The 27479-nt window shown below is 25.4% G+C and overlaps 3 protein-coding genes across 7 annotated transcripts in view; 1 reads left to right on the top strand and 2 right to left on the bottom strand.

The window, feature by feature from the left end:
* Positions 1–187: 187 nt before the first annotated feature.
* LOC112688300 (tyrosine-protein kinase hopscotch) lies at positions 188–6413 on the bottom strand. Its single transcript, XM_025561434.1, has 19 exons — positions 5199–6413; positions 4894–5144; positions 4687–4806; positions 4462–4613; positions 4257–4376; positions 4051–4187; positions 3783–3995; positions 3538–3662; positions 3241–3394; positions 3010–3157; positions 2837–2944; positions 2550–2632; positions 2408–2482; positions 2070–2180; positions 1871–1999; positions 1633–1806; positions 1274–1443; positions 856–1202; positions 188–791 (listed from the first exon to the last, which is right to left on the bottom strand). The coding sequence occupies exons 1-18, from the start codon at positions 5952–5954 to the stop codon at positions 863–865; spliced, it is 3366 nt and encodes a 1121-aa protein (XP_025417219.1). The 5' UTR covers positions 5955–6413; the 3' UTR covers positions 188–791; positions 856–862.
* A 112-nt stretch (positions 6414–6525) lies between these two features.
* LOC112688302 (U6 snRNA-associated Sm-like protein LSm2) lies at positions 6526–7547 on the top strand. 2 transcript variants are annotated; one of them, XM_025561436.1, is made up of 4 exons: positions 6526–6788; positions 6919–7075; positions 7139–7256; positions 7318–7547. In XM_025561436.1, exons 2-4 carry the CDS (start codon positions 6936–6938, stop codon positions 7480–7482), a joined length of 423 nt encoding a protein of 140 aa, XP_025417221.1. In that variant the 5' UTR covers positions 6526–6788; positions 6919–6935; the 3' UTR covers positions 7483–7547. The 2 variants fall into 2 exon arrangements, with proteins under 2 accessions (XP_025417221.1, XP_025417222.1); XM_025561437.1 differs by lacking the exon at positions 6526–6788 and having other exon boundaries at positions 6872–7075.
* Positions 7548–8102: 555 nt separating this feature from the next.
* LOC112688299 (protein unc-79 homolog) overlaps positions 8103–27479 on the bottom strand; it is a 31252-nt gene continuing 11875 nt past the window's right edge. For 2 of the 4 annotated variants that reach the window (XM_025561429.1, XM_025561432.1), the window contains 37 exons: positions 27345–27468; positions 27144–27276; positions 26924–27060; positions 26622–26849; positions 26076–26222; positions 25748–25847; positions 25448–25617; positions 24328–24476; positions 23642–23799; positions 22776–22957; positions 22500–22701; positions 22209–22400; positions 20294–20383; positions 20080–20219; positions 19902–20023; positions 19614–19830; positions 18633–18771; positions 18426–18576; positions 18263–18356; positions 14722–14805; positions 14514–14659; positions 14219–14451; positions 13941–14152; positions 13387–13523; positions 11522–11629; positions 11311–11451; positions 11099–11253; positions 10933–11027; positions 10467–10718; positions 10234–10344; positions 9861–9977; positions 9638–9802; positions 9401–9579; positions 8881–9124; positions 8668–8808; positions 8475–8600; positions 8103–8374 (listed from right to left, as the gene is read on the bottom strand). In XM_025561429.1, the coding sequence (XP_025417214.1) occupies positions 8177–8374; positions 8475–8600; positions 8668–8808; positions 8881–9124; positions 9401–9579; positions 9638–9802; positions 9861–9977; positions 10234–10344; positions 10467–10718; positions 10933–11027; positions 11099–11253; positions 11311–11451; positions 11522–11629; positions 13387–13523; positions 13941–14152; positions 14219–14451; positions 14514–14659; positions 14722–14805; positions 18263–18356; positions 18426–18576; positions 18633–18771; positions 19614–19830; positions 19902–20023; positions 20080–20219; positions 20294–20383; positions 22209–22400; positions 22500–22701; positions 22776–22957; positions 23642–23799; positions 24328–24476; positions 25448–25617; positions 25748–25847; positions 26076–26222; positions 26622–26849; positions 26924–27060; positions 27144–27276; positions 27345–27468 (5719 nt within the window). In that variant the 3' untranslated portion in view covers positions 8103–8176. Of the gene's footprint in view, positions 8375–8474; positions 8601–8667; positions 8809–8880; positions 9125–9400; positions 9580–9637; positions 9803–9860; positions 9978–10233; positions 10345–10466; positions 10719–10932; positions 11028–11098; positions 11254–11310; positions 11452–11521; positions 11630–13386; positions 13524–13940; positions 14153–14218; positions 14452–14513; positions 14660–14721; positions 14806–18262; positions 18357–18425; positions 18577–18632; positions 18772–19613; positions 19831–19901; positions 20024–20079; positions 20220–20293; positions 20384–22208; positions 22401–22499; positions 22702–22775; positions 22958–23641; positions 23800–24327; positions 24477–25447; positions 25618–25747; positions 25848–26075; positions 26223–26621; positions 26850–26923; positions 27061–27143; positions 27277–27344; positions 27469–27479 lie in introns of those variants that run through there. The other 2 variants (XM_025561431.1, XM_025561433.1) reach the window with 2 other exon arrangements.

The raw sequence follows: 27479 nt of genomic DNA, 5'->3' as shown, positions 1-27479 counted from the left end.
ATTGAATTAATCAAGAGTCAACTGCGTTTAACTAATTTTTGTGTGCTGAGTATTATTATTTTATATATAATAGTATAACAAATATTTTTAAGTACATAATTAGTTGGTTTTTTAGTCAAGTTTGAGGAGCAAAACTCACCAATTATAGATTTTATTTAATAACTTTATTATACTATATTTGATAAAATGAATACAGTCTTATTGCCAAGAATTAATAAGTAATAAATAATAGTTAATAAGTAACAATTTAGAATGAAACACTACTTAAATTGAATAACTAGCGAACACAAAATAATTAAATAAATAAATAATTCTTATAAAATAATCAATTACTTTTAAAAAGTATTAATTTTATTTACAATATTTGGTATCTGCTGTTGATTGTGATTGAAATATTACCTTCATCAATAACATTTTAACATTTGACTAGACCACTAGTGGATTTTTTAAATGCCATTGTTTCATTATTTTAATCTTAAGTTCTTACAAATGTAATATAATTATAGTTTACAAATATTTATCATTTTTTTTTCAGTACTTATTTTACATGTTAAACATTGCAGATAACGATGCATAGTCGTTTGCCATCAGCTAACTATTTAAGATGACAAATTTAGATGTATATGTAATGATGGCCATGAGTCGTCATCAACTGAACGTTACCTACATTAAATGTAGACTATGCTTCGTTATTGGCGTTTAATATATTAAAATAAATAAGCAGTCCATAACACTTCAATTGATTATTTACATGTCATAAATATTTGGACCATTTGTAGAAGTTGATTGTCCTAAGTAATTGAATAATATTAAAATATGTTTGCTATAGTTAATTTGGAGCATAAGTTTTATTACTTTTCGATTAGCCCTGTATAGAGTTTTCATCAGTTTGCACATTCATGAGTGATTGAATGATATTAATTAAATGTGTGAAATTTGGACGATCGCCGGCAATATATGACCAACAAGGTCTCATAAGTTTGTTGTAAATGTCTATAGTGCATGGAGGACATGATGGGCATTGTAATCGATGACCTTCTTCCAAAACCCTTATTAAGTTTTCAACATCTAATCTTTCTTCTAATTTGGAGACTACATTAGGTTCTTTACCCAAAGAAAAAATTTCAAAAAGTAATACACCATATGCCCAAATATCAGTTTTAGGAGAAAATTTTCCATACAAAATAGCCTCCGGAGCATGCCTAGAATTATAAAATTTAAGTTGAACAACAATTTTAAGAATAATAATATTTTCAATTTAGTTTAAACTTACCATTTTAATGGTAAATCTCTCATAGTTTGTAAATAATAGTATTTTTCATCAGGTAAAAACTGAGCGAGACCAAAATCTGAAATTTTTACATTTGTAGGGTTTGCTACCAAAATGTTTCTAGTAGCTAAATCACGATGTATTATGTTTAAACTTCCTAAATATTCCATTCCCTAAAATATAATTGTCATAATACAGATAATACTTATTAGTAACACCTTTACATATATGATATTCATCAATATTTTTTCAAATTTAATTATCATAACTTGTTACAAACTAATTATATTCATTAGTATTATCACTTTGAGTTAGAAAAATATATTTTAAAAATCAATGATAAATTATAAGAATAAAATTACCTGAGCAACATCTAGAGAGTATTTTAATAATATATTAGTTTTTTCCATTAGTTCATCTTCATGTAATCGTAAGTAACTACTTAATGAACCAAATTCAACGTATTCCATAACAAGCATTAAATTAGGTTCTTCTAAAACACCTTCAATTTTTACTATATTTGGATGATTTAATCCCTAAAATTTAATTAACACTAATTTTTTTTTTTTAATTTACTTTGTAACTTGTATTTTAGCTTACCTCTATGATTGCAATTTCTCTTTGGAAATCTTCAGTTTGGAATGATCTTTTCATATGCTTGACAGCTACTTTTTTCTTTCTATAGTCATTATATTCTAACAAACCTTCTAAAACAACACCATAGAATCCCTAAAAAAAAAAATTAACTTCAGGATAATTAGCATTATTTAAATATTAATAACAAATTTAAAATATTTACCTGTCCTATAACTTGCCGTAAACTCAATGTAGCATTATTGAATTGGTAAGTTTTTTTTTGACAATTCATAGCACTTAGCATATTGCTTTTTATTTCTTCTTTTGATGTAAGCTATACATAATATATAAAAACTTAGATGACCAATAGAAGTTTTAGATTTCATATTTATGGATAATTTCAGAAGTGTCAGAGATCTTAAGAAAATCTTATTAGTTTCATGTAATAAATAATGAATTATAACCATAAATGAACAATATATGAAATTATTTAAGTATTTTATGCAAACATATATTATATATTTTTATTTTGTAAAATTATAGACAAAATTACTCATTTACCTGCTCCATGAATTGATTGAAACTTGTGTTTGTTGCAAGCAAAGGATTTTCATTTTGATAACTTCTTCCATCATCCTAAAATTCAATCAAAATATTATATTATATTTTTAAAATAATTTTTTTCCAAAATATAAGTACATACAGGATTAGAATTGAAATCGATAAAATCTGATTTGGTTTCGCTTCCAGAAAATGAACTCGATACAGTGTCCAAAAATGTTTCAACTTTAAAAAAAGTTAATATATAAACAAATATTCATTAAAGTTAAATCTTCAATTTATAAATACTATTTAAAAGTAAAAAAAAATTTAAGCAGACAATTTTATAATTTTCTTATATATGTGTTTTATTCATATGCAAAAAGTACAAATTATAATTTTCAGTATTTTTTTTAATATAGATTATATTATATTGATACAGAATCTTACTTGTGTAATCAGAAGTACAGTATATTGTTGCATCAGAGCATGTAACATCATCACTGTAAATTTCTTCTTTTTTTAATGGTGTATATTCATGTTGTGGACTAGCATAAACTAAAATAAAAATGTAAACAAGAATATAAAAAGGTGATTTTAGTACATACATATAATACAACTACTTTGCAGCCAAATTTGTCTTAAATCTCTTAATGTTGCTTGTGGTTTTTTTCTTATGAAAGGATCACAATCCCAACAATCAGTCATAATCTGATAGATGTCATCTGTACAACAATCTGGTTTTGGCATTTTTATATTTTTTTCAAATTTCTGAAAAATAATATTTTATTAATATAAGATAAAGTAATCACGTGCTAGTCCTTCACTCACAAAAAATGTCTTTAAATACTTACTTTTTTAAACATTTCAACATTTTGAACTTCGGGTAATACAATGCCATAATTAAATAATTCCCACAACGTTGAGCTAAAAGCCCAAATATCAGCTTGGGGAGATTTGCGAGCAAGTTCAATATTGTTGTAAAATTCAATTGGAATCCAATATAAACTAAAGAATAATCCACATTATTTTACAAGATAAACAAGATTTCTATAAAAAATTTGATAAATTGTGAAGTATAATTTTCATTCAATAAAAGCAAATTTATATAAAATATGTAAACGTTTGTAAAACTAAATAATGGGACTTACTCATGGCTAGTATAACATTTATGAATACCAGGATCAGTAAGTTTAACAACAAATGAATTTCTTGTATGTTCAGCAACAACAAATTTGTGACATCGAATTTTTCCATGAACTAAGCTTGCCATTTCCTAAAATTATACACACGCACAAAGGTATAATATATATATTGTATTTATTATAACAATACAGTACAACCTCTTAAAATTGAACTGAAATTATATTTTATAAATACTTATAAATAAAATTACCATATCCCATAAAGCTGTTGCAATATGTGTTGCAGCTTCAACTAAATTACTAAATGACACTTTATCTTTATTATTACGCAAAAAAGTATCAAGAGGTCCTAATGCAAAGTATTCACTGACCAAAGCAGTTGGTGTATCAACACAAAGACCAAATAGTCGAACAATAGCACTTGAAGAAACTGAACTCCATCTTTTTGATAAACTTAACATATCCTACCAAAAGTAAAACCATAAAAAATTTGTTTATTCGTTGAAAGAAAATACGTACCATTAAGTGTAAGCTTATGTTAACATCATCTTGGAATAATTTTACAACTACAGTGGATTCATTTCTTTTAGATTTACTCCAGGTAGCTACTCGAACTTTCATGAGTGATTGAACTTTTTTTTTAGGTGAACATATAGCTAATAGATTAAATAGTGATTTATCTATAAATATTTTATTTCATATAAATAAAATATATAAATACTAACTTTTCAATAATTTGATAGAATCACTATTAATTAAATAGGGACCAATAACTTTATCTTCTTCATCATCATTACTAATATGTTTAATACTAGTGTTTTGACATAATAACAACTCATTCATAGCTAAACAAATAAAATAAAATAATTTTCTAGCTTAATAAAAAATATAGATTACTAAGTTATTTAGATTTTATTAACAATCACATACCAATATCTGATGGGAAAATACATTCAATAAAGTTTAATGACATTTTATTGTTAGTAATAAGTCTCCAAATTGAAGGATATTCTATACTGTTATCTCCAGCAAGTTTGTAAAGTCCACCCTTACTTTCTATTACATACGTCATAGGTTTCATACTAGATATTTTTTTTTATTAATATATTAATTTCTATATTACACATATTATTTTTGTAGAATAAAAAATGTTACCTCTGGTTTACACAAACATCAATTACATAGTTATCATAATTTTTCATACTTTGTCGTAGTATAAAACTTCCATGTTTCTTTGACATTTTTTTTTTCAAAATTGATGTAGATTTCATAATGCTGTTAAATCATATAATTATTTAAAGATTTGGATTTGTATGAATAATTATGTTTAGAAATCATACTTAGTTTAATTATTTAAAATACCTGATGGGTCCATGAGAACGAATAGATTTCAGTTTACTTAATGTAGGAGTATTGGTGGATGCACACAAGTCAAAATTCCAATTTACCATTAAACGATAATAGCCATTCAATAATGTTATGAATGAAATCATAGTACTTGTGTTTAGAAATTTCAAATGAATAGGTATACCAGTTTTTCTAGATATTTCAACAGTACCATCATCAGTAGTGGATAGAAAACACAAGTCTTCAATAGCAGCCAAGTGAAGCCACTAAAAAATATTTTGATTAATAATTGAATAGAAACATTAACAAAAATAGTATACTTCTTTTCTATTTTCAGTACACATTCGTACACCAGGCATTTTAGAATGGAATGGGTTTACTCTAAATGTAACATTCACAGAAGTACCATTTTCATTATATAAAGCCTTATATTCCTCTTCTAAATAATCTGGAGCTATAGAATTAAACTGTTCCAAATAACTTTCTTTAATAACAGATACATAGTGAGTATCAACTGTATTGTTACTTATGATTTTTTTTAATGTATCTTGGACAGGTTTTTTCAAAAAAAACATATGTTGCTTTACTACTTCTTTAGGCATAAATTGTTTGTAGTTTTGTTCAACAGTTTCTCTAGATTTATTTTCTTCTAAAATAGCTCTATACATATCAACTACGCCCAGGCCAATAAGTTCTCGTTTATATGTGTCATAACACAATCCAGTAACTTTACTTTTTAGTAAATCAGATTTAACTTGATAAAAATAGAAATTATAAGCATATCGATCAGTTGATTTCAGTCGTTTTACATCAGGCATTTTATATCTTAATTTATATTCATAAACATGATGTTCATTTTTAGCATATAATATAAACAGAGAAGGACTTAACCATAGATTATCATCTGTAATGCTTAATACTCTCAGTCCGAATAAATGTCTGGCGACTGGACCAATGTTTAATAGCTTTGATGTCTCGATAACTACATCTTCTACAGTTGTATTTATAGTCACAGGTATTTCATATGGAGTCGCTTGAACGGCTGTGTGTACTTTGATAGAAATGGACGAATCCATGATTGACGACTAATACACTTTTCACGCAGTTAAGAAAAATTAATTTTCAATTTAATGCACAAAACATGATAGATGCATATCGCATGACCGTTTTATTGAATATAATATACTGATTTGTTAATGTTTTCACTTAGAATTGCAAACGATCAATTAATTAGACTAACGGAAACAAAAACAGTTGACAATATACTGTAATTTGTATATATCTTTAGTCTTTACTATATAATATACTTGTATACAATATACTATAGAATATACTGTGACAGTCTATTGTATTTATCATTTTCTAAGAAATCACAACAAAACACTCAATAGCACGACTCGGTAACCCAATGGGATTCGGTTCAGTGGTTGTGGTAGTTGTCAATATATAACATTGATACGTCTCTTGATTCTCTGAAGTCAGGTGGTTTCAGCTGATAGACATATTGAACACACTATAAGCTCGGTGATTACATATAATGATTTATATGATTTATATAATATTTTTGATAACAACAAAATGATAACGACGGTGTTGGTCTAATCAACTGCGTATAGACCATAGAGTATTACTGTATGGTATAGACAGACCCCTCTCTCCTAAAATCATGAAGATTCGAGATCATAGAACATCGTGATAATAATATTATGATATCAAATATTAACAAATACACAACATTCAACGACTCAACAGTTTTGTACGATTATAATTTAAAATTGTTTGTGAATTTGTAATTGGTTATAATTGTAATATAAAGGAGTAATAAATATAACAAATTTAGAAAATAGTTTTGCTTCACTACATACTTCCATGGGATTGAACTAATAGTTTATTGATTTGTTAATGCATAAGTATTTATTGTTTTTTTTTAATTTTTTTATTTTAATACAACTACATACTTGTGTTATTTTGTTTTTATTCATTAATTGTTGACTAATACTTCAGTATATTTGAATATTATTCAATTTTAAATTTCATCAGCAATTAAACTTGAGAAAATGGAAAAAATGACTCGTAGAATGAAAATGAAAAGTGTGGAAAGTTTGGTTTGCTTAGTAAAATCAGTTGAAAATCAATTCACTACCATTGATTTACAAAATGAAACATCTCTCTATGGACTTATTAAAGAAGTTGATTGGTATGGATTACTTGCTTTAGAATTTTTTGTTTGACAGTATTTAATTTCATATTTTAATTATAGTGATATGAATATAACTTTGAGTGATGTTACTTTGACTGATCCTAATGGTAATAGATATTACTGTGATAATTTTTTTTTAAAATCAAGATTGATACGTTATGTTCACTTATCTCGAACTGTAAGTTTAAGAATTGAAATGTTGAGTGTACTAATAAAAATTACTTTTACTATTATTCAAGGTTGACATTTTTCAAGCCATGAAAGATGTGGTAAGGAAAACGTTTCCAGTTCGAATAAAAAAAAAATCTTTTTCTCTGAAAAAAAAGAAAATATTGGCAAAACAGGAACAACTGAAAAGGGAAGTACAAAATATGAAAAGTAAAGATAGTAAAGACGCAGAGTAAAAATCATCAATAAGTATAAATTTTAATTTAAAATTTTTATTTTTATAAATACATATATAATTTTAATATAAACTTTTTAAATACTCATTACTTATGTCATGGAAATATATTTTACATTTTATAAATAAGTACCATTTATAAAAAAAAATATTTTTTTAATGTTTATAAGATTGTAAACGATTCATCAAATATGTTTTTAGTTATAATAAAACTATTTTATTTCATATAATGCTTGATTAAGATAAATTTATTTTTCCACCTAAACCAAAGTCATTTGAAAATAAATAAACTTGTCTAAGAATAAAATAGATTTTTAAAATAAAAAAAAAACCAACAATATTCCAATATTAATGAATAATTCAATTGGAAAATGCAATTTATTAATTATTAAACTAAAAAAAACTACAATCATTGGATATAGAAAAGTTAAGAACTAAAAATTATATAATTCTCGTATAATTAACACATTTAAACTACTTTATAACTAATTTTGAAATTCTTAACTTTCTCTCTGTGTAACAATAATTGGAGAAAAATAAATTCTTTATTTATTCTTTATTCTCACAAATCGATAAATTCTGGTTATTTATATCTTATATAGCAGAAATATTTAAGTTGAATTATTTTTATATAAATATTTATTGATACAGACATAAAGATACATAGAAAGTTTACTGATAATTATCATATGATTTCAAACACTATAAAATTGGTTTACTTGAGATGACTGAAGTTCAATTTGTGCCGTTTTAAATTGTAGTGTTTGAAGCCATTTAAGAATATCTAAATTAACTTCGGACTTGGAGAAATCAGATCTAGGCTTAATTGATGGAGGTTCTCTTGGTTCAAGTTCAATACATGCATCTAAACGTAATTTTATATGTCCTGGTAACTAAAACCAATACAATTTTTTTAGCTCAAATTAATCATAAATAAAATAATATGATTTAAGTAGGTAAATGAATATTAATTTTGTGTTAAAAAAATTATACCTTAAAATTTTTATCAGTAAATAAAACTTCTTTCCACATAGGTATAAGTTTACATAATGTAACAGCTCGACAGTCAAGCAATGCTTCTAGTAAACTCAAGAAATGTAAGTTCACCATTTCCCCCAACTAAAAAATATTTACAAATTACAAAAAATTGTTCAACAATTTATTTTTATTTTAAGTATTCACTAACCGTTTTAGATTTGGATGATAGATTTAACATACTCTGTGTAACTTTATTCCAAAAGTCATGTAATATATTCATTGTAAATGAATGATGATCACCAGCTGTTACCATTTGTTGAGCTGTTAGTTCCATGTAGATTGTCCATAACTAATTAATTAATAATAAATTATTATTACCATTCTATTATATTATTTCATATATAATTTTGGTTATTATTACTTGACAAAGAACAAATGCGTGGAAGAGAGATGACATATGTATAACTGAAGATTTTGATTCTTCTGCAAATCCTGTCATGATTATATTAATATGATCAGCTATTTGGCATGAAACATCTTGGGATAACGGTAAACATGGTCTGTTTTGTGTTGTTGTATATGACAGTGATCCAATTAGAATCCAGGATAGTAAACGTATATGACTGAGACAATCCGAAAAGTCCTTGCAATTGTATATAAATAATCTGTAATATTTATTTATTTAGTACATGTTTTTATGAAAAATTAAAATCTTATATTCAATTTCAAACAAAACTTCATACGAGTTATAATCATTAAAACGGAATTTTTATTTGTAAATATGTATTGTATATTGAAATACTTTTTCGAAATATTATGAGAAAAAAATATCTAGATTAACCACTGATATGTGAGTACTTTATTTAATAATGTATAGTTATACTATATATATATAGTTATGCATATTAGACTGTGTTTACACAAGATATATACAATTTTACCCAATAGTTTGTATTTCATTTGGTCCATAATATAACCAAGGGAATATCTTATGTAATGATCTTGCATCTCGAGTATTACTTTTTAATAGTTCTAATGACAAATATTGAGACATGCCAGCTTTCACAGTACTACCAAATGTATCTTCATTAATACCTTCTTCTGGTGTTGTACACCGACTCTAAATACACAATAGTTCTAATGTATTTAAGTAATGATATTTATATATATGTATAAACCTTTATTTTAGTCAAAGTGTTGGAGTCTGTTAAGAAATCTAAAATATCTTGTAAATTGTTTCGTAAAAGTTCCGATGCACCTGTTGGAACACTAATTACAATTGCTGGAAATGTTGGTACTATATTACTAATTACAGAACATTCTGGTAATATACCACCAATATCCTAAAATAAAATAATTAACCATGTTATATTGTATGTTTTTAAATTTAAAGTGTTTTACTTGAAGTATGAAGGCAACATAAACTAAAAGGTTGTTATTGAGATTTTGTGTTTTAAATTTTAATGCTTGTATCAATTCTACTGTTACTGCTCTGGTTAATAATGTTTTCTCTCTTTCCTATATATTTTATAAAGGTGTAATATAATCAGATTTTATTTATTTATTCAGTCAACTATTGCAGGCATAGATTCAGAAATATTTGATAATGTGGCACTTATAAATAAAAGTCAACTTAAAAATTTTTTCATCAATTTATATTTAATGTTTCAAAAACTTTTAAAATAAAGTAACATTTTTATTTTTAATAGAGCGAAATATTTTAATTTTTTGTAAAATCAATGCCTGCATATTAATATTAAATAAAAATTCTTACTCTTGCAAATGTTTTATATGTCAAGGAACAAAGATCAACCAATAAGTAATAATCAATGTAATGTTGTTGGAGTGCATAAGTTAATATTTTTGAAAATGGATCCAAAATGCTCTTAAAAGAACAAAAACAAATATTTAAGCTTCTATAGTATCAGTTCAGATAATAAAATTAATTTTTATGTACTTAATTGATAAAATATTAAGTAATGCAACTCATTATTTTTGAAATATTACCTTGGTCGAAATAATTCCTGGTATTTTTAATACTATAATCATCAATTTAAATATTAAATTTACATTTTCAAAACTATTTATAGTTAATTGGATTTTTCTGAATAATGTGTCAAATTGATTCAGAATTGTTGTCCAAATCAAAGTTGAAGTAGTTCCAGTAGTGTCATTAGTTAATATATCAATATAATATGTTATATTTGACAACATAATACAGCAGTTATCTGTTGAAAGTGATTTTTTAGAATTTAAGACCTGTAAATACAAAATAAACATTTATCATAGTAATTTTAAAGATATATTATTATACCATTAAAACAATTTTAAAAAATTGATTTACTATATAAATTAATATATTTTAGTAATTTGTTAAAAATGATTTTCGAACATAATAATTTTAAATTAGAATATAATTATAAAAATTCTGAGGTAGGTATCAGAAATAAATACAAGTTACAATATTGCTTACTTCTAAAACCATTTGCAATGGTTCAATAGGGTTCATTTCATTAAAATCCATTAAAGCTTGTATAATACTCTTAAAGAAATTATTTTCATTGTTTTCTATAAATAAGTATAATTTTCTATATATATATATTTTTTTTTTGTACCATTGAATGACATTGAATTATTACCATTATGTTTCATTTGAAATATTTGTGTAAACACTCCATTTGGAGCAAGTTGATAAAGAATGCATCTTAAAAATTTTTTTGCTATACTAGTGGAACCACATGGCAAAAAATTTTGACTATCTTTTTGCCATATGAAAGTAGGTTTGGAATGAAATCTGTTATAAACAATTTGTATAAAAAATGCAAGTATTATACTATAATGATATGAATACTTTGCTAATATTGTTAGTATTTCGGGTAAAAGGCATGCAGCAACTGAAGGAGCTCGATGTACAAAAGTTCCTAATAAGACAATACATAATCCAATTTCATCATCACTATATTCTTCTTTGCGCGTTCCACAATCACTGCATCTAAAAAATGATAAAAATATTATATACAAAATAATATTCTTATATGTAAAAATTATAATATTATGAATACCTTTCTTGTATACAATCAATTCCAATGCGACTTGTGCTATTGCTTACATTTTTATGTAAACAGAAAGCTTCGTAAATTGGAGGATCTGAATTTTGGTTATGGGTATTTCTAGATAATTTTTTTTACAGTAAATTATTACAAAACGGTTTATAAGACTTAAATATTTAATAATTATTTTATTATGTGACACATAAAAAAACCAGACTAAACAAACTGACTATTATTAATAACAACTCATAGTATAGTCTTCCATAAACATTGCAATATTACCCATTTTATTACAATAAATACAAACAAACAAATGCTAGTTCTCGAAAAATAATCTATTAGAACGAAAATGTTTTTAAGACGTTTTCGTAGTTTCTAAATTTTTTTTTATGCTTAAAGAAACTATCCAAAAATCCTTCTGTCAGAATATTTATCGTATAAATTTTCAATCTTATGCTTATATTATGCTTAATCATATACATGGTTTTTTTAATTTAATTTGATTACTCGAGAAGTTGATCATATAAGTATAGGCGCTAAAGTAAGTTCTAGAAGTTAGATTTTACATTTTTTGGGGGGGGGGATTATAAGTACCAATAATACACTAATTCACAGGGACTACACCTTCCTCCATTACCATCTACTAATTTACATACAGACAACATTTGTCATTACCTACTACTATAGGCAGGTTCATTTCAAATTTTAGCAAGAAAATGAAAAAGTGTGATTTTGTAAACCAAGTTTTGATTTTTGGTACTTGTTTTACCCCGCCAGTATACCCTATAAAATGTATTTCCCCACTACTCTTGTTTTTTATCGTCCCGTCAAAAATAAAATAAACAATACAATAAATATTAAAAATATTTCAATATTTAATAATATTTATTTATGTATAAAATTAAAATTTTAAAAATGTATTATAATTTTAAATTAAAAAAAAAAAAATATGTTAAATTACAATGGAGGCCAGAACTCAAATAAATTTTAAGATAGCTTCAAATGCTTCTTGCTCCCCGAGATATGTTCTCCACATAAATTCTGCCAAATACGATTCCAGAAAATTTCTATTAATTCTACGACCTTTTTTATTTCCCCAATTTGTAGAACTCCATAACCTCTCGATATTTTGGGTGTGTGCCCCTGTGTAGAGATCAACAAAATTATAGGTGTAGTTAACAGTTTTATGTTGGATTCAAGCTTTCTGCAAATTATTTTAAGCTTTTTAACAATCTGACATAATTATTGAGCGTAGTTTTATATATTTTTGTATTACAAGTAACAATGTTTTCTCCGATCGATCAGGAACACTAAATATAAAACACGTGTAAATTTCTCTACATATTCCACCAAAAAACACGAGTTAAACACGATAATTATTGGAACAGCGTAATATAGCTACATGGCGAAGCAGTAACAAACAAGAGTAAGTAAACCGAAAACTATAATACACTAAATAATAAGAATAATTCTTAAGAATTATTGTCAAACTTAATAATTATTTCATGTAGATATAGATGATTAGATTTTATCTCTATCTCAAACCTGATATTAATTATTTTAAAATTGGGAAGGCCATAAAAATATTTAGATGGATAAACCCTCCCCTAGATGCGCATGTGCAAATAAGTACATACAAACAATTTCTGTTAAATCAATACTTCCTCCCTCATTATGCTTAAAGTGTAGAGGCGTACCTATATTACTAAAAAAATTTCCTAAATGTAAATGCAATTTACATAGAAATGAATTTAACTTTTCATTAATGTACTAACCAATATATTCGCTCCAAACAATATGGTATTAGAATATCAATTTAAACTCGGTATTAATATATTTTTCTAAAATAAATTAAGTTATAATAAGATTTATATTACCTATGATGAATGTAGTTTCTTGTGAAATCATTCCTATAATTCATTGAACGCCGCGCAGAAGAAATTACTGATTTGTTGTCTTCCGGACTATCTAGAGCACTTTGTTTTATTAATTTCCGTGGACTATGGGGACTTTTCTGTAAAAAGTGAAATAATTAATTGGTAATCACTATAATAATCACTAACTTATAATTTAATTTTACGTAAATATATTAAAAAAAAATGTATAAATATATTAAGTTTTTAAATATATTTAAAAACTAAATCTTTAAATTTTAAGAATGCATGTGTCTATGTAAAATATAAACATTATTATTTTTCTGAGTTGTTTAATCAAATGTAATTATAAAAATTAGGATAACTGAAATAAGAAGTGAAGAAATTTAATAAATTAAAGAAATATTAATTGAAATAAGTCACTGTTAATTAATCCAATCAATAATCAAGCAGTTTTGCTCTTTCAGTGTGCGCCCGGTCTAAACTCAATTCCTCAACCATGATTTTGCTTAGCATAACTAACCAAACAATTTTATAATGTATAGGTATGTCAGTACCTGTTCTTTTTCAGAACTATCTTCTCTATTAAGAGACGATGACTGTGATGCCGATTCTATGTCTCCTAAACCAAAAGTCTTATTAATTTTTTGTACAAGATTTATTGTTGTTCCAATTGGTAAAAGACGTTCTTGCACAGGAATTTCCAATGGTTTTTTTTCTAAATTAACTTCTAATTTAAATCCCAAATTTGTTTGAATTTCGGAAGATTCTAAGTAAACATATTTTTATTATTTTATTATGTACTGTACATAATTATACAATTGTGTGATTATACCATTAGAAAATGTTGAGTTAGTAAGTACTTTCATTTTTGAAAGAGGTGATTGGGGACAATTATACAATTTTGGTACTGGCTTTTGTAATAATATTTTATCTTTTATGTTTGACATTATCGGTGGGTGTGATGTTACTGATGAAGATGATGTAGATGTTTGGCTCATGTCTTTTTGATTGTAAAATGTATGCAAATTTTGTCGAAAATGATCATCCATTATTTCTTCAGATTTCCTATAACATAAAATAAAATAAATATTTCAAATGTAGGTAAATCATTTTTTATGTGAAATTACTTTAGCGTTGTATTTATTTCTGGTGATGAAGTGGAAGTAGTCGCTAAAACTGGCTGTGATAAAAAGTTTTGTTGATTGGCAACATTAATAATCGCTGAAGTCGCTAACATTTTCATTCCTTCTTTTACACCCCATTTATCCACCTTCTCTTTAAAAAATGTTGCTTATTTTTTTTTTTTTAATAACTTGTTAAAATATATTATCTTACGTCAATATTATTTTCATTTGACCAAAACGATCGAAGTGGTCCTTTTCTACTATAAACTTCATCAGCTGATTCATCAAATGAGCCCTATGTAGATATTAATATCGTTGTTTTAGAATTTAATTTTAAAATATTATTAAATATATGTGTGTTTTATTGTGTGATTTAATTTTATGTAGGTAATATTTTAAATATTTAAATCTATCAATATATATATATATATATATATATAAATATATAAAGCTTGCCATCTATCCTTGTTTTCTGTCAGTATATATATAGTTATATTATTATCAGTTCTGAAGTTTTATTAATATATTATACTGTGCATAGAGTAAATGTAAATGGTAAATGTATTAATAATATAAGATACGCTGATGATACAGTAGAATTCCCAAATAATATTTAAATCTTGCAAAATATTGTAAATTAAATAGTAGATGTAAGTAGAAACTTTGGTTTGTCTTTTAATACAAAAAAACCAAATTTACGGTATCGAAAAAACCAAATGTAAGAGAACTGTTATTTTATTTGTTAGAGGATATCAAATAAAAAAAGGTTTAAAAATATAGCAGCTATACTATAGCTTTTCGGTATATGGGTGAATGAGGACTAAGAAAATGATATTGAAGTTAAATTCAGGAGTAAGATGGTCAGAAGTGTATTTGTAAAAATATCTAAGATAATTAAATTACAAGATTTTTTACCAGGAACTAAGATTAGAATTTTAAGATGTTACATCTACCGTATATTATTATATGTAGCCGAAACATGGATATTAACTGAAACACTGAGCTATACTAAATATGGTTGTACTATCCAATCTTAAGTATCTCATGGACAAATTGTTTATCCAATTTATGTGTAGGTACTTCAAAGAATACAAAAGGAAAAGTAATGACTGAGGACTTAGAAATACGGAAATTAAAATATCTGGGTCATACAGTGTTGGGAATAGATAATGAAAAATTTACCTAGATAAAAATGAAAGATAATATGTCCGAGTTCATCTAGATAAAGATAATAGATAAAAAAAAATTAAAATATCTAGATAAAGATAAAAGATAATTTAATTTTTATCTAGATAATTAAAAAAAAGATACTTTCAAAAAATGTCATTTTTTGGTCAATATTTCATATTTTAATAATATCTATGAAGACTCAATTATAATCATTATTATCAATAGGTACCTCGGTATTTAATGTTTATTGTAGTAGTGTAGTGTACTCAGGCGCGTACACAAGGGAGAGTTTTAGGCGATCAAACCCCTCCCGAAATTCAGGAAAATGATTAAATATGTTTGTATATAGTAAAATTGGTATATAGATTATATTATTAAAATGTACAACTTAAAACTCCTCCCAAAATATTCTTTTGTGTACGCGCTTGAGTGTACTATTAAGAATTATATACAATGTACAATATTTAATGATAGTTAATCATTAAAATGTTACACAAAAAAAAATAAAAAAAAAAATATGAAAATTGCTATGAACGTATCAGGATGAATACAGAATACATAAAAAGTTATTTTAAATTAACAATATTGTTTTCCATATAATATTAATTTGATGATTTTAATTATTCTATAAGTAGTTACGACTTTACGGGTTCCAAGAGTGAAGTAATAACTATTCAGCGTATGAGTGACATGTGTATATTAAAATCAAATGCATATTATATTTGGAACTTCCGTGGAAAAGTAAGAATTTAAGATTAAAAATACCAAAAATATTTTCCCGATATGAAAATACAAATAAAATGTCATACCAAGCAATAATTATTCATTAATAATACATTAAATATGAATGAATACAAAATCTATATGTATAAAAGAAAGGAGGTTAGTTACAGAATTTATAATTCAAGAACGGCTGGACCGATTTTGATAATCTCTGATTTGTTGGATTCGTCTCCGTACAAGAATAAAAATAACTTTAATCTTGACAAGAATACAGACAATTATCTAGATAAGTAAAAATTTTATCTTAGATAAGTAACTAGATAACTTAGCGTTATTTATCTAGTTAAAATAAAAGATGACAAAAAATATATCTAGATAATTTATCTAGGTAAGTCCCAATACTGGGGTCATCTAATGAAGAATAACTAAATATATGGATTGCTGTAACTTTACTTCAGGAAAAAAAGAAGATAAGAGAAGTATTGGTAGATGAAGGTTATCTTGGTAGAAAAATCTCCGCGATTGGTTTAGTGCAACAATAAATTTATTATTTCATTCATCGTTGGAAAGAGAAGACATTTTATCTTTTCAATATGATTTCTAACATCCGAAAGGGATAGGAACTTCAAGAAGAAGATTAGAGCCTACAATAAATATCAAAGATAGGACTTTTCATTCGGCCCGATGTTTGTGTACTACATTTATTTGTAATACATTATATTATAAATATTATAAATATACTATTCTATCTATAAACTATTGATAATATGGTATCCCATTTCTACTTATTTAATTGAAAAAACAGAATGAGTACAAAGGAGATTTTTACGCTATATTGGTTATAAAAACAAACAAATCATATGATAAAAATTTCAATACTTTAAATTACGAGTATATTTTAAATAGTCTTAATCTTAAATCTTTACATACATGTAGAAAAAATCCAGATATTACCTTCTTTTCTAAATTAATAAATGGCTTAATAACATGTTCCCCTTTACTAGATTATTATCCCTTCCGCGTACCACAATATAACTCCAGAAAATGCCGTTATTTTCATTTTAAAACCCATTGAACTAATAATGGTCAAAATAATCCTTTTGAAAAAATTTTGAATTATTAATAAATAAAAAAAAAAAATCTAATAAATTTAATAATATTTTTGAATTGTTTGTATCATTATAATTATAAACTATTAAGTTATAATTAATTAATATATAATTTATAATTTTTTTTTATTTTTTAATTATTACCATTAAAAGTGTAATTTTTAATCTAGTCCTATTTCTAATCTAGCCTGCAAGTAACTTTCAGTTATTAATTGGCCCTTTCTAAAATACTAGTAGAGATCACTGCTCAAGAATCATGACAATAACAAATTTAAAATCTTACTAGACATTTTAGTCTACACATTTATTTTAATAATATATTATCTAGACATTATTTAACCTATCTTTGGCATGTTACTGGTGACATCAATATTATGTAATTTCCAGTATTAAAACGAAATCACACTTTTAATGTTTATCGATTAGTATTAAGTTATCCACATTATTATATCAAAGTTGGATACAAAGAGGGAGGTGGATAGAGCTGATATATCAATACACTATAATTTTATTTTTAAGTTTATTATTATTATTTTAAAATTTGTAGGTTTGTATGATAGATAAGTATCTAATTCACTTTACAGACTTGAAAGAAATGCCTATGATGTTATTTATTTAGAATAATTTGTTTTTCATTTAGTTCCTCCCTCTCCTATAATATTGGATCTAAATCTTAGGAATATATAAATGTATTAGATGCACTAAAATTAAAAATAGTTAAAGATAGTAAACAGTATTGTAAATTCGTACATGTGAACTGTAATGACCAGTTGTACTGTCCGATTTGTATTTTTCTGGGGCAATAGCCAAGTCTGATTCTGTTTCATCTGGTTCAGTTGAGCCACTAATCGATTTGTACAGTTATTAGTAAACAAAATATAATAGAACAAATAAAAATCTAAAATATGCATACGTAGATCCTTGTTTATGTGGAGTTTTTTTGGGAAATGAAATATCTTCTTCCCAGTGTGTTTCCATACTCATTGGATATTTTCTCGAGGTAGATGGCTGAGATTCATAGAATTTTTGTGCTTCCATACCAAGAGATTCACTATTTTTTTCAACTATGGGGCAATAAAAATAGTTACACAATTGTATTAAATTACATTTGAATAAAAACCTTTAGTTTTTGTGGTATCCGACATTACAACTGTTGGAGGTATTCTATTGCAAACATGTTGTTGTGCATTTAGTGTATTCAAAACAATTTCCATTAATGACACTACAAGAAGACTAACTGGTTCTTTATCAAAATTGTACTAAAATAAAAGAAGATTAAATGAGTTTAAAAAAAATAAATCTTTAGATTTAGCAGTGTTTGGAAGGAATGTGTTCTAAAAGGAAAGGAATCTTGGAACGAATTCTGTTTTATAAAAAAATAACAAGGATATGAACGGGTTTTTTTTCGAGGAAAAAGGAATGACATTTTTCGTTCTTTTTGAGTTTCAATTTACACAGATACCTTGTTGAAATTTAAATATATTTTTTCTTAGCATGTGTATTATAAATTTGGTACCTAATCGTTATCGAGTATCGGTTATCGACTTTATTGTTATTCGTTTATCATTACAATAAAGTCATTATAAATTTGTCATTAGTCACTTTATTAATAATAAATTATAAATTATAATATAGGTAATATATATTGTAGATATGAGCTTACAAATCATAGAACAGATATCAATATATATATAGGTATATATAAACAAATATGAATCGTTGTCGTCGCGTTTGAAAATAGCATGTACAGCGAACACTGAACCATAAAATCATTTATGATGTGGGTTGGGACTTGGTAATACTTGATTAATATCCAAATTTTTATAATAAATAATTGTACGTAAATGTAAAATTAAAAATTTAAATATAATATACAAATAAAAAACATTAATGATTAAATAAGAATTTTTATTTTATTTGTAACTATAATGTAGCTCGTTCATTTTTTAAATGAACGACAAAGGAACATTTTTTTTTTTTTAAGGAACAAGGAATGGCACAAATTCCTTGTTCCTTAAAAAATAACGAGGAACAGAACGAATTATTTTTTATAAGGAACTGGAAAAACACTGAGATTTAGAAATAATATACTTTGAGTTACCTTATATAGATATACCATTACAGACATGAGCCATGACTTTCTAGCCATCGGTTCTAAAAACCATAAGGAATATGTTGTATTAATAGAATGTGTTTCGGGCGAAGGACAATATTGAAGTAACAATAATGCAGTGGGCGCAATAACTTGACCCATTGTAAAATTTTGATCTAACATTTGAGGTAAATTTGACAGAAATGAATTAAAAACCGGTAGATTTCTAGTGACATAATAAAACGTAAAAAATAATTAATTTAAAAATGTTATTGTAGTATATATTGGAGTATATACCTTAATTTATCTGGAGGTAGAAGGAATCCTTTTTCATTATAATTATAACCCAATAACAAATATAAATGTTGCAACACAATACCTTGGACCCTTATTCCATGTTTTGATTCTTCTGGATATGCCTAACAAAAAATATCTTATTATTTTGGTATCTAAGTTAAGTACCAATTAAAATTACATGTTCTGGTCTTGACATATATTGCATAAGTAAAAACACAATAAGACTGCTAGTTTCTTTGTCAGATTCTTCTAAGTCAACAATTCGTTGTAAAAGCTCTCCAGCGTTATCTTCATGAGAATCCATTCCATAAGAATGATCTGAATATAATAATTGATTATTCGACTATTTATAAAAATGGTATTATATAGTTTTATTTTTTGATAATATATACCTGGAAGGATTGATAAAATTGGAGTAATCAACTGTGAAGTTTTTCGCTTTAAAATTGGAGCAGAAAATTGTCTATTGTAAACTTTATCACCTAGGCATATTTCAATACATACTACTGTCAATAATAAATTTATTTCGTATAGTATTAGCTGATATTGTTAATTTAATCAGTGACTACATTAATTAAATTTAGATTATCAGATTCTTATTAATTCATTTTAAAATATCATCATATATGCCAATTATTTTTTTGACACTTAAATATAAAAGCAATGTATTTGGTTATTATTTTTAACGTATGTTGTCAGAAATGTATGATTTTTTAGTGATCAGTGTATTATTATGATAGAATGACCAATTCTATAAATTAAGCTTCTCCCCCACTTCGTTTTATACGTCCAACATGAGTATACGCTCATTAAATTCTTTCTGTTATCGTCTTTAGTTCGCTGAGTATATTTGTAAACATACACTCGTTTGTTTTATTTCGATGCTTATGAGGCAAGAAAATGATTTTGTTTTGCCTTTTAATCTTGATCTTTAAAACGTGTCCATCCAATTTGTCAATCTCACCACGTCAGAATGATAAAAAGCAAAAAAAAATATAATCTCCCCAAATCGCTTTGCTGTTTTTTTTGTCTCTGAAGACATAAGTTTCAATGTTTAACACAAAGATCACTCATCCAAATGGATTTAAGTGTAAGTCTACTAATGATATCTATAGTATAACATCATAAATAAATTTTATTTTTGTTATTTTTAGAAATTTATACTAAAAAAAAAAAAAATATATAATATAAATCCATCTGAAAGGCAAAAGTTAATAACGACTTTAATTAAGGAAAATTAGAAGATTAGAAAATATATGGTAAAGTAAAGGGAACATTATTGGTAATATATATAGTGGAAAGAAGACGGTGACTATGAAGGATATCAGGAAAATCAAACAATAGATAGAAAACATTGTATTTAATAAGACCCTGATAACGAGTGCAATAAAGAGAATCATTTAAAAATAAATAAAATAAGTGAGCTGGCAGGTGATTTTGGCCAAATCGGAGGCAATATAGGAAATTCGTGCGATATAGGAACATTGTGAAACCAGGGAAAGGATAAAATAGGACAGACGGAAATAAAAGACGTCTCAAATGATGCAAGTAGGTAATACCAAGTCCTTTATGAGCTGATGAAAATTTTGAATAGGGTATTTTAATAGGTAAAGGAACAAAATTAGGAATAAAATGGGAAGACTGTGTGAAAGAGGACATAAAAATGATAGGACCAAGAATAAGATGGAGAGAAGCTGCATATAACAGGGACAGATAGCAAGATTTGTATTTAGTGGCATGGTCTAAAGGCCGAAACCAAAAAAAAGAAGAAAAAGGAATAAAATTGATGGGGTAGCGAGAAAATCTGCTACTTTGTTGTCTATAATAACGATATGACCCATACCAATATAATTATAAAATCAATAAATATATATGTAAAGCCCAAAGAAAACATAACTAAATAGATTGTTAAAAAAATAAAAAATTCCCAAACTCATCACATGTAAAGTACTTAGGTATCACAGTTGATAATAATATATGGTTTTATACCTAAAATATCAATGTAAATAACACATGCTTCGTCTAATATCTAAATTCTTAACTCACTCAAAATCCATAGTAAATAAATTTCTACATTAAGACCTATTTAGACATATGATATACAAATTTAAGGTAGTGCTAATTATGCATAAGTCATTTCACATAATTATTTTCGTTTATCACCTTCCTTCTCATAGCCTTTGTCTTTAATCGACCGCAAAGTACAAAATCATGGTTAAATGAAAATGTATTCCTTTTTCTACTTCCTACTATGACTTTTAAATTATATATAGTATAATTTTAATTTTGAAGTAAAATATTACATACCATTGTATTTTTGATCATTTTTTGGTAATGTAGAAGCTGGCGCAGACATAGTTCTTTTGTACGGCCATTTTTGACCAAAACTCGCACTTAATGTTCGTATAGAATTTGATTCGGAAGAATGTGCCATAGATTCGTGAGCTCTTTGAACTTTTTTGATAAATGAATCACTTGTAATATCTGAGTTCCTTAGATCTTTTAAAACCAATAAAATAATTTTTTTAATAATATAGATGAATCAGAATTGTAACCATAATGATAAATTAGTAGTTACAAATTTCACAACTATTATACCTCGAACATGAGTAATATCACCACTTTTTTTTAGCTGTATTTGCGCTTCTATAAACAAAGCATCAAATCTACCTAAGAAAAACTCCCATGACAGAATTTTTCTGTCATTCAATGTATTATGTAACTGATATAAAGATTGTAAGATCATCGGTCTATCTATCATGACGGTATCGAAATGCATTTCCATACAATGAATTAAGTTCTGTAAATCCAATTAAATAAAACAGATTTTAAAAGTGTGTCTAAGATTTATAATTTTATTTTTTATTAACTTACCTTTAATGCTAAATCGTGAATGGTAGGTAATAAGAGAGTTGCTCTAGTAGCTACATAAGTACTACGATCATCCATACTTGATAAAAGGTAACAAAACGCATTTGTTATACATGACTGAAGAGTAGGATTATTTCTTAAAGGCGTATTATCCATAAATCGAGACATCAGCACTACTTTTTCCACTTAAAACAAAAAAATAAATATTATTTCAATTAAATAATATGTTTATATTAAACTTAACTATGAATATAATACTAACTATAAGTATCATTATAGTAAAATAATGAACAGCGATTACTAATTTATAATCATTATTATTAATACACCAATTCATGTACCTATTTATATGCTAATAAATGAATGCTTTATTAATTATCATATAGCAAGTAATGATCTCTGATTTTATTAAACTATGTTATATAAATAAATGTACCTATAGAAAGTATTTCATACAATTATAATTTTTAAAATGTAGTAAAAAAAGAATATATTTGCAGAACAGAAAATGTTTTTATTGGTATTTAGGTAAAAATATAACGAAGGAATGTCGTTTTTGAGCAATATTAGTCTTGCTTGAATAAATCATAAATAAAATTATAAGATGTAAGAAACTATATTGATTTAGTTTCACTACAATTAATTCACATACAAAAAAACAAATTCCTCTAGATCCAAATCTAAAAATCTAATCCTAGAAATTTAAATTTGATATAAATTATCAGCTATTTTTTTCAGTATTGAACAAAAAATTATGATTTTTAAACGTTGACAATTTATAGAAATTCCTAAAAATTATTTAGACCTTTTAAATATATAGCTATATAAGTATTATAATGTATATTATACATAGAAAAATTATATTTTACCAGCATTAAAACGAGTACGCCAATCTGCACTATGAAATTCATCTCTAATTAATTTCCAAAATATATCACTTCCACATGGTAATGAAATACAATGAAGCATAACAGGAATAGCTACTTCACATAGATGAGATTTAATACCTTCAATGCAATCCCAAATACTAAAACGAAAATGCTTAGTGTTATTTTTCATAATGTATTTTTTAAATATATCATAAATATAAAAAAATAGGTACTTTATTATTATAATTTACGATTTATTTGTTTTTTCTATATCAGATTATATTTGTGAATAGATTTGACTTATTAAGCAGTTTACCCTGTACTAACTGTTGGTGACAAATAAAAAGAATAATTCATTGATGAAATATAAATAAGTTAGTTATCCCAAATATTTTATAATTTAAATACCATGTTTTTTCTCAATTAAAAACTAGTAGATGATAATTTCGAACATAATATCAAGAAAAATGTCATGGTATTTATTTAATAAAAGGTGCTATGAATTATCGTTTATGCTTGGTTCACTAACAAAAGATATTGTAAGCTAACATATATTTTTAAGTATTAATATATTATAAAATATAATAGTCAATTCATTAGAATAATTTAATTAATATAGAAAGTAATAAATAGTACTTAATTTTAATAAAGGCAGTATAGAACACTATGTCTATAAATATTCTTACTTTTTAATTATTAAATTTTCTTGACACCAAATTACAAATCCTTTGTGCTCTTTTACAGCTTTGTTTAATGTGTCACAATGAAGAACCACAAGGTACAATGATTGTAACAAATAATACTTAAAGCTAGTATCATTAGTTTTAGGAAATTCCTAAAAAAAATATGTTTTAAGAAAATATAATTAGTATAAGATTTTTAAGATAACTAAAAGGTGTCTATTACTATTATTAAATATTTGTTAAATGTATTTATGTTTTTTTAGTATTAAATTTTCAGATAAACGAAAATCTTTATGTAATAATAACACATTAATTTATTCACATGTACGAGTAACCTGTTTTTCTGAAGATAACTTAAAACTAATAATTATTGTAAAAATTAGTAATTATTTTGTGGTATTATTGTAGATTCTATGAGTATACATTTCCTAAAGGTAAGTAAATTATATTTTCAACATGAATCATTATTTTATTGGAAAAAGGAAGAAAAAAGATTTTTTCCTTCTCGTAAAAATTCTAATGGCAAATTTCATTTAGCAAAATTTGATTTTATATGGTTTGAAAGTTTTATAATTTTTGGTCATATAATAAACTTGATAACTAGTAGTACAAATATGTGAATAGATGTGTATAATATAATCATATTATGATTTTTAGAATAACTATTACTTCAACTTATATAGTAATATAATTGCATGATTGATTCAAAAAAACTAAAATCTTTTTTTACAATCATTCAATGACTTATCATTTAACAGAAGATCTGTACTTTGTGTGATTTAACTTTAATATATAATTTTAACTTTCTAGCCGTGTTTTGTGTTAGCTTATAAGTTTTTTATTGTGAAATTCAAATGATTTTGTTCGCAGTCAATTCAACTTAATGTTATACAAAATAATGATTCAGTATTTAAGACGGAAAAATTTAATTGTATTCATCCTGTAGTATATTGATAAATCGATTGTAGTTTACTGATCACAATGCTCACATAAAGATAAATATGAATGTAAAGTTGTGAAGGTCTTACCTAGTTTAACTAAGTTAATCTATTAGATGATATTATTTATTTAATTAGGTAATTATGAATATAAATATTAGGTTTGAAAAAATTTTAATTTATACTTTTAGAATATGGAAAACTAATTGCAATTGATCCGGAAGTTCCTCAATTTTAATTCGAAACCTTCCTTGAGCTGTTTGCCAAAAATCTTGTATATTATGGATCGACTCATCAATTGGTTCATCATATTCATTCATTAATTTAGCTTGTGCAACTCTTGCTGTGGCTAACCCTTAACAATAATTATAATTATTGTTATAAAAGGCAATATCAGTTAAAATTCTAAAACTGTTTGTTGGTTGACAATTATATTCAACGTAAGTACATTTATTACTTTTAATATGTAATTAAAAAATAATTACCAACATCGGATTCTGTTAATGTAATAGCCCTAGCAATAGCTGGCATGACTGGAGTTAAATCCAATTGTTCTACAACCGTTTCCACTGTAGCGGTCATTAGCTGTAAAAATGTGATATTTATTTTTTATTAAAAACTTGAACTATTAGCACTTATTTGATTATTAAAAAATACGTATTATTTAAGTATAAATTATATATAATATTAAATTATTATTATTATTAAATTTATTATTCATATTAAAATATATTATATTATTTATTAATTATTTTTGAAGAAAAAAACACTAATTTAAAGTTATTTATCATAAATGAGTATATAAATATTTACTTGAGGCATGTTTACTAAGAGACCACCAATGGTATCTGGTGTTAACATAAAAGATAAATTTGTTCCTTCACATTTTGATTCTTTTTTATCAACTTCAGTGGGAGTTTTTTTCGTGTCTTCAGAAAAGCATTCTTCTGTAATCGGATCCTATACAAATTATTTACAGAGTTAATCTTTTGGTTTTAAGAAAAAGAAGAAAAGAAAAATTTAATTATTTTTGATTGGTAATATAATAATAATAAAAGATTTAAATGGTTATACTCTTTTCTAGTTTAGAACGAATGACGATGATTAGTTTTTGTCGATGGTCGTGAAGTTACGTACATATTTTTCCCCACCTTATACCTATCTACCTTCTGTTTTCAAGATGAAGTGCAAGTGCACATAATAAGTCATGCCCTATTGCGCACAAGTTGATTCTTCTTCTAATTTTATAGCCGTTTTAGATGTAAATTGAATATAGAGAGTACAATTAATATTTCAAATGGTAATAGTTATGGTCAGCTTTATATTTCCCTTATTAGTTATACTATAATTTTAACTTACATCAGGAGGATGTGCTAAATATGGCAGAGAAATATATTCCACTAATGAACTTGCTAATTGATGCCACAATACAATTAATTCACATGATACGCATTCCATTTTGTTTTCGCAATCGCGATGTGATTCGGTAAACCATCCAGTAACCAAAGTATTAGTAATTAATTTACATACTTCATGATTTGTTGCACTTGCAAACCCAGTATGCCTTTCAATTCCATGTAATTCCATCTAATTAATGTAAATTTAATTTAGATTGACATCGGTATTATATTAGGAAAAAACGGAACTTTGGAAATAAGTACTTGTTTTGATGTAATATCCAGCATTAACACACAGCAGCTGAGTTTTACATCATTTTCTAATAAATCTAGCCGAGTGTTATAATATTGTTTATCTTCATCATCAGTAACACTTTCTGTTCGTTTAATTATAACAGGATCTTAAGTTTAAAATATTTATTGTTATAGTTTTGGTTCAACACATCAAAAGTTTATTTTTATATTTAAAATGATTAACACTAACTTAAATTACTCCTCATAAAGTCGGATTCCTTTATGTTTTCGTTATTATAGATTTTTTTCATACTTTCCAATCCGTCTTTAAAAAAATTAAATAATAGATGGATTGGTATAGTAATTTCTAAGCTCGTTAATACCTGTAATATTAAATTTAAATAACTGAAATTACACATTTATCAAATGAATTAAACTGTAAATGTGTTACCTGAATCCAAGTCAATGATTGTTCTTGTACTTTGGCAGTAGTACCCTTAAAACGTACACCAATGAAATTATATAGCTTAGTAGCATCAAATCCTAAAGGACTCATATCTGAATCCAATATTTTACTAAAATTCAT

The sequence above is a fragment of the Sipha flava genome, unplaced genomic scaffold, assembly GCF_003268045.1.
Source record: "Sipha flava isolate LNK unplaced genomic scaffold, YSA_version1 38_pilon_pilon, whole genome shotgun sequence".
Lineage (NCBI taxonomy): Eukaryota > Metazoa > Arthropoda > Insecta > Hemiptera > Aphididae > Sipha > Sipha flava.
This window is presented reverse-complemented; position numbering and strand designations above follow the sequence as displayed.

What these genes read in the sequence shown, in the direction of transcription:
- LOC112688300 (XM_025561434.1), bottom strand. Translation starts at nt 5,954, where the DNA reads ATGGATTCGTCCATTTCTATCAAAGTACACACAGCCGTTCAAGCGACT. An exon ending in CAACAGCTTTATGGGATATG is followed by an intron (nt 3,663 to 3,782) that starts GTAATTTTATTT and finishes GTATAATTTTAG; the next exon opens with GAAATGGCAAGCTTAGTTCA. An exon ending in CTGTACTTCTGATTACACAA is followed by an intron (nt 2,633 to 2,836) that starts GTAAGATTCTGT and finishes CTTTTTTTAAAG; the next exon opens with TTGAAACATTTTTGGACACT.
- LOC112688302 (XM_025561436.1), top strand. Translation starts at nt 6,936, where the DNA reads ATGGAAAAAATGACTCGTAGAATGAAAATGAAAAGTGTGGAAAGTTTG. An exon ending in CTTATTAAAGAAGTTGATTG is followed by an intron (nt 7,076 to 7,138) that starts GTATGGATTACT and finishes TTTTAATTATAG; the next exon opens with TGATATGAATATAACTTTGA. An exon ending in ATGTTCACTTATCTCGAACT is followed by an intron (nt 7,257 to 7,317) that starts GTAAGTTTAAGA and finishes CTATTATTCAAG; the next exon opens with GTTGACATTTTTCAAGCCAT.